This window comes from Carlito syrichta, unplaced genomic scaffold (genome assembly GCF_000164805.1).
Source record: "Carlito syrichta isolate Samal-C Ts95f unplaced genomic scaffold, Tarsius_syrichta-2.0.1 Scaffold305203, whole genome shotgun sequence".
In the NCBI taxonomy this organism is placed as follows: Eukaryota; Metazoa; Chordata; class Mammalia; order Primates; family Tarsiidae; genus Carlito; species Carlito syrichta.
This window is the reverse complement of record NW_007249299.1, coordinates 195,833-206,566: the sequence shown is the minus strand read 5'-3', so window position 1 is coordinate 206,566 and position 10,734 is coordinate 195,833. Positions and strand designations below refer to the sequence as shown.

The 10,734-nt window shown below is 40.0% G+C and overlaps 1 protein-coding gene across 2 annotated transcripts in view; it reads left to right on the top strand.

Annotated features, from left to right (window-relative positions):
- The window catches only part of ABCB1 (ATP binding cassette subfamily B member 1), a 97,652-nt gene extending 87,310 nt beyond the window's left edge, over positions 1-10,342 (top strand). For both annotated transcript variants that reach the window (XM_021714074.1, XM_021714073.1), the window contains 4 exons: positions 551-748; positions 6,748-6,954; positions 9,376-9,522; positions 9,748-10,342. In XM_021714074.1, coding sequence (XP_021569749.1) covers positions 551-748; positions 6,748-6,954; positions 9,376-9,522; positions 9,748-9,954 — 759 coding nt within the window. In that variant the 3' untranslated portion in view covers positions 9,955-10,342. The remainder of the gene's footprint in view (positions 1-550; positions 749-6,747; positions 6,955-9,375; positions 9,523-9,747) is intronic.
- The last annotated feature ends 392 nt before the right edge of the window (positions 10,343-10,734 follow it).

Below are 10,734 nucleotides of genomic sequence, written 5' to 3'. Positions count from 1 at the left end.
CCTGGCTGATTTTTTGATTTAAAGTAGAGATGAGGTCTTGCTGCCCAGGCGGGTCTCAAACCCGCGGGCTCAGGCAATCCACTCACCTCAGCCTCCCAAAGGTGTGGTATTACAGGCTGAGCCACCAAGCCCAGCTGAAATTTGTGCTTTTTAACATGCTGATGATAACATAAATTTTTGTGATTATAGATTCATTATAATAAGGATAATAATATATATTAATATTCAGTACATTTATAAAGCACAATAACAGGGAAATCGGAATAGTTGTTCACTATTAATCAGATTTTATCCTATGTAGGTTGCTCTATTCTTGGGAAACAGATTTGAGTTATTACACCTATATTGTATATTTGTATTGTCTGAACAATACACGCTATAAAACATTGACTCTTTTAGATCTTATTTATTGAATTCTAGCAGTTTGAAGTGAAGCCCAGTTGTAACATGAGTTTGCAATCTCTTGATACCTGGTAGTAGAGAAGGTTAGCTAGACACTATGTTTTTAGTGTTGTAGCAATCAAGTTTACTGTAATTGCTCTCATTATAGATAACCATGGAAGGAAACGTGACATTTAAGGAAGTTGTGTTCAACTATCCCACCCGACCAGATATCCCAGTGCTTCAGGGGCTGAGCCTGGAGGTGAACAAGGGCCAGACGCTGGCCCTGGTGGGCAGCAGTGGCTGTGGGAAGAGCACGGTAGTCCAGCTCCTGGAGAGGTTCTATGACCCCTTGGCGGGGACAGTGGTGAGCACACTTATGTTTAGTTCAGTTCAGGTTTTTCATCATCTAAACTTCATGATGTATGTAATTCTTGACTATAAGCTGTGGTTTTTCAAACCTTTAAACAACAGCCCCATTTGGATAAAGTCTGACATCCTAGATACAGTCTCCAAGCTGTGTCATCTGCTCCAGCCAGTTTCTCCTGCCTCTCCCTCATCACTGACTTCCCACCCTCCTTTGCAAGCAGCCTTTTTACAATCCATCCCCCTTGCCCTGATTGGGTTTCAACTGACGAGAAGAGCCAGCAAAAATGGAAGGTAGCCAGAAAGATAGAGGAGGGGTGCTAGGAGGAACAAGTGAGATGGAAGCGACGGATGAGGAGCATTTTTAAAAAGGGGTCAGCAATGGCAGATGCTATGGAGAGATTAGGTAGGGTGGGGACTAGGAAGACATTGGAGGATGTGGCAATGAATGAAGTATTTCTGATATTTAAAAATATTCTTAGTGAAGTAGGAATGATAGAAAACAGTTCAGCGTGACTGAACTAGGTTTAGGAGGGGAAATGGAGATTTAAGTGAGTGTCGATTATCAAGAAGATTGAAGGCAAAAGAAAGACAAATAAGAATAGCAGCTTGAGTAGGGAGGCAGGGTCCAAGGAATCTTGAACATTTGTATAGCTGAGGAATGGGACAAAACCATTGATAGAGAGAGGGCATTGAAATATCATCTAAGAAAAACAAGTAAGATCAACAAATTTGGGAAGTGAATAAAGGATATGGAAGAATGCCCTTTGTCTTCTGAATTAAAATGTGTCAGAGAATGTCTTAGGTGCTGGGGATGAGATAGGAGTCTTGAAGGGAGTAGTAAATTTAAATCACTATATAAGGGATAAAAAAAGAATCAAACTAGGAAGGAATAAAATTTACAGCAAGAAATTTTCATTATTTAGACATTTAGTTACTAGTTGTAATCAAAGTTGATATTTAAAAATTTGACAATAGGAACAGCATGGGCACTGACCAGTCAGAATGGATGCCTTTTGGCATAGTCAAACTGATGCCCACCTGCTCCACATGGACCCAATTCATTAATGAATGAAATGAAAAGAGACTTTTCAACCTATAGTTTAGGGCTTTTTTCACTTCCCCACAGCAATCACTGTTACTCATAAATTTTTAAATTTATATTCAAAGAGAGTTATGCCTTTATTCAGACTATTCTTCAATAGTTACATAAGCTTTGTTACCTATTTTTATTCCCTTATTTTATACTTTCTCTGAACAATGATTTTATCCTTCAATTTTGTGGTTGAAGTTTGAGCACAGGACTCTAAATGAGGACCTCACTGATAGTCGAAGCAATTAGAGGAGGAAATGTTAGCTCTCAGACACTAATTATGGCACTCAGCGGTTAATTATTAAGCAATGTGTTAAATGTTGTGTTATAACAAATTGTGGGGCATTGTATCTGCCCTCAAAGAGGGGATGGGGCATATGCTTTCATGAGTTAGATTCAAGGAGAGAGGCCTAGAGCTAGTTCTTAAGGGGAGAGGCCTAGAGCTAGTTCTTAACCAGAGGGGATGGGGCATATGCTTTCATGAGTTAGATTCAAGGAGAGAGGCCTAGAGCTAGTTCTTAAGGGATAAGTAAGATTTGCTTGTGGGTGGACAGTAAAGATGCATTCACTATGAGAGAGAATGTATAGCTGTGGTTGATAAGTGATTTGCTCCCGATGCAGCAAATAAGCCAGTTTGGCTGAAATAGGAAATTAACAGTGGTGAACCTGAAACTTTTCTGGTTATAACTCATTAGGAAATTTTTTTTTTTTAATCTTATAGCCCCCTACCACGTTCATAGTCACTCTCCAGTGGAAAAACCACTTGGTGATAAGAAAATGTTGGAACTGAAAACAGCAACTGTAGTAAACAGTATAATAAGTACTCAAGAAGAAAGTGATTTATTATTATTCTACAAATTTGTAATCACAAGCAGCACATAATTAAAAACATGGACAGTATCAGTTATAGTTCAGGATAGGAAACAAAAACTGCTTTAGGTATTTGAAATAGGTATTTAATAAAGGGAATTAGGTTCTTACAAAATCTTTGGAAGGCTGGAAGAATGAAAGTAAAGGAGGCTTTTTTCTCTTAGACTTCCAAATCACAGCACTGCAACTGCACTCCTGTAAGCAGGAACTGGCAGAAAATTATGCCAATGCCACAGCCACTCCATATTTAAAGATACAAGACCAGGTCTGGCTGTTGCAAAAACTGCCTGCCAAACGTGTGTTAGCTTGCCACAGCAGCAGAGGGAAAGTTGCCATCTGCCTCCCAGATTCCACACACTGCATCTCTTTGGTAGACCCGTACTTACTTCCAGGACCAAGGGAGCCTGGGAAGTTGTTTTTAGCCTTCTAGTCCCTTGATAGATGAAAGGAAAGACATGAAAGAATATGAAGATGAATGCTGAGTGCAGAGGACAATAAGCATCTCAAGACAACACTTGTAATGCACTGAAAACAGAGTCCTCCTTTGTTGCAGGAATACCCATTATCTGCTTCTGTGCATTTGCACTAGAACTTTGATATACTGCCAGGTGGTATACTGCAGCCAGACTTCTTAGCAGAAGTGTCCCGATAAACTCTAGTAAATGTACCAACTTTCGTTTATGACTATCAGTAGTGGCCCTGAATAACTCAGTTAGTAGGTTACTGCTAATTAGTTTTTATTACTGTGTGAAAATTAATCTGTGAATTTGAGCATAAGAATTAAGGAAGAACTTGACCTTGAGAACCACCCTGACGTCAGGAAATTCTCACTACCATCAGTGGACCTTGCATCATATGCTTTGAGAAATACTGATCTGGAGTGGTGGTTTTCAAACTTTGGTGTATGTTAGAACAGCCTAGAGAGCTAGTCAGGAACACAGCCACCCTGGATTCTTCAAGTAGGCAAAAGTCCTGCCCTTTTATTTTTATAATTTTCTCAGATGATTCTGATGCTGGCTATCATTTGAGAACCACTGGACTGGGTGATTTAAAGGAAGGTTTAGGTTACCTTGTGGAGGGTCTTGAAAAATTAGCCACAGAATTGTGAGGAAGAGCCAAGTTTTGTGGGACTTGAAGGTTACACAATTTTAGGGATTTTACTTAAAGAAACAAGACAATGTTTTGAATGCACAGTTAGACACAAAAGCAACTATTTACTTAAAATTTAAAAAATTATAATAAAATATTGGAAGCTTAAAAATTCTGGTCCCTTTCTTCCTTTTTAGGCGGTTTACCATCAGTGCTTACAGTAAAGAGCTTCCTGATCACAGCCTTGCTCTTTCCCACCCAGAACACAGTTCAACTCCTAGAACTTACAGCTGTTGAAGGCCCTTGAAACTTAACCTTCATTGGCTTCCCTGTTAAATCATCTCTGGTTTGAGTCTTCCCCCGACCTCTGCTTTCCTCCCTCTCTGCCCCATCCCATGTACCATGAAGTCCTCTCCTTTAGGATACAGTTAGAAACTGCTTGTCATTATCTAGTTCTAACCTCTAGGTTCCTGGGCCACGATGGAAGCATTCCCCTTTTGAGGGAGGACAGATACTACCTTTCCATTGTGAGATACTTGTGTTACTGAAACCCACCCTTTAGTGTTTAGATCCAGTCCTGGGGCCTCCAGTTACTGTATGACCTTGTATGTTTCTTAACTTTACTCATTTCCTTATCTATAAAATGGGAATTAAAATTACAGCTACCTCATAAGGGTTGTGATGAAGATTAAATGAAAATTATGAGGAATACTTAATCACAGAACCTCCAATATTGTCAGTGCTTGTTTTTGGTTTTTACTTTAGAGTAAATATACATAGATAATGATACTTAACATTTGATTATTTGTGCTAATTAAAGCAAACAATTTATTTAACAATCTACAATAAAGATAGCTAGTCATTTTAACTTGGACTTACATTATATTTCTTAACAATGTGTCTACCTTCCTGGTTACATTCTTATGTAGGCCAGAATTTTCTTTTTTTTTTTTAAGCGGGTCTCATGGATTCCCCCAGAGTTCCTTGATCTTCCCTCAGACCACTACCGTACCTCAGCCAAAGAAGCTCTGCCTTGATCTGTTTTACATTCTGGATTTCTAAACATGTTTTCCTTAAAGAAAGGATTCTTCAGTTAACACAGGTTTTAAATAGATGGCAGTTCTGTCCATGAAGAAGAGATGACAAGGCCCAAGAATGTTATCATAGTCAGTATAATGAAGAAACTCATTAAAACGTGTTGGGATCACTCAGATTTGCCTGTAATCATATTAGTTAGTGTCTGTTTTTTTCCCAAGGGCAGAAACCTGGGCGCTAAAAAGCAAAACTTTCCTCAAAATTCCATTTCCCAAGTATGGTATTTTATCTAACAAGCTCTGCTGCGTAGCCACATTTTCATTTGGTTTGTATTGCCTCTCTCCACCCTCTACCTTCCACCCTCATTTATTAACACCATAAGGAGGCCTGGAGCATAAATGCTCAGAATAGTCTCCATGGCAACTGGGTTGGTACTAATAAGGTCATGACGGTGCTTTCCATCCCTGCATCTGCCAGCTTCACAGGCAGAAGTCATGTTCTGCAGCAAAGTTTGTACCCCACCTTTGGCCAGCTGTCTCCCTGAACTACCCAGCCAGGCACACAAGGTACGAAGAGTATATATGGCTTGGTATACACTTGTCACCGCTATTAATATAGTCCAAAGCTGAAGCACTGGTGCCTTCTTCAGAGGGGATGAACAACTCTCTCACTTGAATTCCCTAGGGAGCCAGATCATAGAGAAAGAGCAGCTCTTCATTCCTACTCCTTTGGCTCAGAATTGAGGATGTCTGTCCATTCTTTCAACTCTCCATCCCGTGTAGGTCCCAAGCACATCACACACACACACACACACACACACACACACACACACACACACACACACACACACACAATTACAAATTGCTGACAGCCCTTCAGCACTTACTCCTTGCCTGGAACTGTGCTAAGTGGCATAATATCTAATCCTCAATTCTGTAAGTTTAGGAATTATCATCATTCCCATCTTATCCACAAGGAAACTAAGTCAGAAAAATTAATTCACTTTCCCGAGATCAGCAACTACTGAGAAATAGAGCAGTCACCCTCCCTTGTTTACTTCCATTCTACTTAGCCACTCTGTCTGATTCCTCAAACTCACATCACAAACCTAATGTGGTAAACTTGTTGACACTCTACCTGGACTTTTTTTTTCCTGAACAATTGAGATGCAAGAATAAGGATATCAGGATACATCCAGAAGTATTAGATATTATATTAGTTTCCTGTGACTGCTACAACCAGTTACCACAAATTTAATGACTTAAAATAACACAAATTTATTTTCTTCCATTTCTGAAGGTCAGAAGTCCAAAATAAGTCTCACCAGGCTAACATCAGGGGTCAATGGGGCTGTATTCCTTCTGGAGGCTCCAAGGGGCTATCCATTTTCTTGCCTTTTCTGACTCGTGGCCCCTTTCTCCATCGTCAAAGCCAGCAGCAGCTGGTTGAGTCTTTCTCATATTGCAGTGCTCTCATACTGTCTCTCCTGATTCCTTCTTTGTTAAGAATCCTTATGATTACATTAGGCCCACCAAGATAATCTTTTTTTTTATGGTCAGCTAATTCAGAACCTTAATTCCATCTGCTACTTTAATTCCTTTTTGCCATGTAACATAACATATTCACAATCCTGGGGATTAGAACGTAGATATCTTGGGAGAGAAAGAGCATTATTCTGCCTTCTTCATTTTACATATCAGAAACCAGGGTTAAAACACAAGAAACATGACCATTTCTCAAAGCATACATTTAAGATCTGGTTGGAATAACCTTGATTATCCAAATTTTAAGAACACAGAATTTTCCTTAATTCACAGTAACTTGGCAGTTTTCATGCATGAAATAACGATGTTAATTTTGCTAAATTCAAAGCGTGCTAGTCCTAAAGTTGATCTGCAGACTCTTGTTTTCAGCTGATTGATGGTGAGGAAATAAAGCAACTAAATGTCCAGTGGCTCCGAGCACACCTGGGCATTGTGTCCCAGGAGCCCATCCTGTTTGACTGCAGCATTGGTGAGAACATTGCCTATGGAGACAACAGCCGGGAGGTATCCCAGGAAGAGATCGTGAAGGCGGCCACGGAGGCCAACATCCACGCCTTTATTGAGTCGCTGCCCGAGGTATGTCTCTCTCCAAATTAAGAGCCCAGGAGCATGTGGCAGCCTCCCTGGCTACACTTTGATTTTTTAAAAGGCTGATTTCCCAGAGGTAAAGAAAAGTTGGCAACAAAAATACACTCTCACTTGTGTAAGCCTCTGGTCACATTTCCTGTCCCCATTAGATGTTCTGTTTACCTGATCACCTGACTCTTCTTGTGAGGAAGGGATGAAAGTGTTGGAGTGATTCAGGTTTAGGAGAGAGGAACCTTCTAAGAATAGGAGAACAGGAACAATTCTCTATATCCAAAACTGTTAGGCTTGAGGCTCTACTTCCTTCAGCCCTAGGAATAAGTATGAGTCTGGGAGGCCTGTCCCTTTAAGTTCGAGTACAGGATCCCCAGGCGAAACCTGGCACTCCACCTGTGGACATGCTGCTTCTAGTTTTGCCAAGGAAGTAGGCATGATTTACCCTCCTCATTCCTTTACCCATTTCTTTTCCTCCAGCCTTCTTGCAGCTCTTTCCCAAACCTCAAACCTTACTCTGTAGAATCAGGCCAGGTCAGAGAGCTGGACACATTCCAGAAAGAGGGCTCTCTGTGAATAGAGGTGAGCCATTGGATTGACCATGGTATCATGTAATCTCTCATCATGGGCCCCAAGCTTTATTCATAGGGTTGATTGTTGAAATCTTCTCTAGGGCTCCTGGGGCTGTTGCCCTCTGAATTCCTCCTAGGAAGTAAGATAAAAGGAACCTTTCTGGTTCTAGTAAGCCTTCCTAGGTCTTGTATTTTGAAGTGCCACTCACTGTTAGCTAATCTAGCCCTTCCATTATTACTATATATGTTCTTTATTACAAGGAAGCCCTTCCCCGGACTTGAACATGTAAAATTCAAAGCTCCCATCCCCTTTACTAATGAAAGGTCAGTGGTTCTCAGAAGTGTGGGCATAGATAGCATCAACTGGGAATTTGTTAGCTATGCATATTTTCAGGACCCACCCCAGACCTCCCAGGTAAGAACCTTTGGAGATAGAGCCCAGCAATCTATGTTTTAATAGCACAGGTGATACTGATGCAGGCTGAAGTCCAAGAACTACAGGACTGGGGGCTAACAGAACACAAACACAGAGAGTACACATTATCTAACTTCTGGGGTATATCTAACTTCTGGGGTATATCTAACTTCTGGTGTTTGTCTACCACAGGGACTCCACCTTTCTGGGCTCCTGGTCTCTATCTGTCACACAGAGCATACCTGTATATATAATGATTCTCTTTCTCAGTGTCTAGAGGCAGCCTTCTTCTCTAGTGGTGAATACTAGGATTCACCTGATCCTGCAGGAGACTGGTTTAAGTACTTCCTTACTACAGAGTTACAGCACTACCTTTATCTGCTTAAACAAGATCAATATTGTATCAATAGTGCAACTGAATAACCTCTATACTCCAGTGCTCCTGTCTTCTGAGGCAGCCACAGCTTTGGGTTAGAGCTGGTCCCAAACATCTACCAAAACCTCTCACATGGGGTCTTCTCACTCCATCTACAAGGGAGGACTCTGGTTTGAGTGCCATAGAACTAAGGCTGCCAGGTGAAGCAAATAAAAATAGGCAGCCCTGTACAGAATGTGAATTTTACTGTCAAACTCTGGGTGTCAGAATCAGAGCCCATAGTTTGACTAAAATTTCAGCCTGCCAAAGTCCTGAAAATAAGACAGTGTTATTTTCTAGGTTATACTGTCACATCCTGCTTCTGCTCTCTTCTACATACACTGTAACTCTTGTCCCTGTCATCATATTGAATAGTTGGTGACAATTATCTACTGTGAAAAATAACATGGAAAGAATTTTGGAAGAACTCTAAAAACAAAAGTTTTTTAAAGGAGATTTCTAGCTTTCAGAGATAGATATCATCATGGAACTCTTTAGCATCCATTAAAATTGTTTAAGCATTGGCTATAGTTTCATAAAAACAGACACCAAAAGACTAACATACCAAGAATCTCTTTCCTCTCTTTAAAATAATGCAGAGAGCGTCACCTGCTGGTTAGAAATAAGATGAACTTCAATTATTTTATTATGAGTAGCCTGTTCAAATCAAATTTCCTTTCTCCTACCGATCTTTGACCCAAATAAAATGAAACCAGAAGATGGGAGATACTAAAATTGCAACAGTATTCTTCCTCAAAAAAATACTGGCTTGTTTACCCAGAACCTATCATCTTAAGACCCAAGCATCTATGTTCAAAAAGGAAGATTAATCCCTGCCACTTAGAGCTGTGTTTTGTTGTTTAACTCCCTAGGAACCCATCATTCTTAGCTTCTAAACCTAAATTTTTGGTGTGTATGGAAGTATATAGAAAGTAGTGTATCCTACTTTCTGTAAGCAAACTGTTAGAACCTCACCATCATTTCTACTTTCATTAATAACAAAACCCTATTTACAGAAATATAACACCAGAGTAGGAGACAAAGGAACTCAACTCTCCGGTGGCCAGAAACAGCGCATTGCCATAGCTCGTGCCCTTGTTAGACAGCCTCATATTTTGCTTTTGGATGAAGCAACATCAGCTCTGGATACAGAAAGTGAAAAGGTAAGAATTTAAATTGGATTCATTCATACTCGAGTTAGTCGTTCTTAAAAGATTTAAATATATACTTTTATCAACCTTAGCCAGATTGTTGATTGTTACTTGTGTCACCTTTTAGTGGAATTTAAACACTTCCTATAGCTGTTATTCAGGAGAACTAAGATGGCACAAAGCAGATAAGTTCTACAGCTATTATTATCAGAATTAATTTATGTGATTATGAAACAGGTTGTTCAAGAAGCCCTGGACAAGGCCAGAGAGGGCCGCACCTGTATTGTGATTGCTCACCGCCTGTCCACCATCCAGAACGCAGACTTGATAGTGGTGTTTCAGAGTGGCAGAATCAAGGAGCGAGGCACACATCAACAGCTGCTGGCACAGAAAGGCATCTATTTTTCAATGGTCAGCGTCCAGGCCGGAGCAAAACGCCAGTGAACTATTCCATATGCTATGTTAAATATTTTGTGTTTAAATATAGCATTTAATCAAAGTTAAAAAGCAAACACTTACTGGATTATGAAGAGTTATCTGTTTAACATTTCCTGCTACAATTGAAGAACATAACATCAAGTTTAGAGTCTCCAGAGACTTCATAACTAAAGAAACAGAAAGAGACATCTTCAAATAGGGCAAAGTTGTTTTAACTGCATTATAGACTGTATAAAGTAATTCAAAGTAGATTTTTTAAAAATTGTGAAATTTTGTTTATATTTTCTTATTTGGACTATAACTGCCTGCCTTGCTAAAAAATTATAGAAGTAGCAAAAAGTACTGAAATGTTTGCATAAAGTGTCTATAATAAAACTAAACGTTCATGTGACTGGAGCCATCTTGTCTGAAATGCCTATGAATAAATCTTCTTCTAAGTGGAATATTGTAGATAATTTCTGCTTTTAAAAGATTATTTTTGGGCCAGATACGGTGGCTCATGCTTGTAATCCAGCACTTTGGGAGGCTGAGATAAGGGGATTGCTTGAACCCAGGAGTTCGAGACCAGTCTAGGCAACACAGCAAAACCTTATCTCTACAAAAAAGTCAAAAAATTAGCCAGGCGTGGTGGTGCATGTCTGTAGTCCCAGCTATTCAGAAGGCTGTGGTAGAAGAATCACCTGAGCCTGGGGCAAGTCGAGGCTGCAGTGAGCCATGACTGGGCCATTGCACTCCAGCTTGGGTGACAGAGTGAGACCTTGACTCAAAAAAAAATTGTTTTCCTTA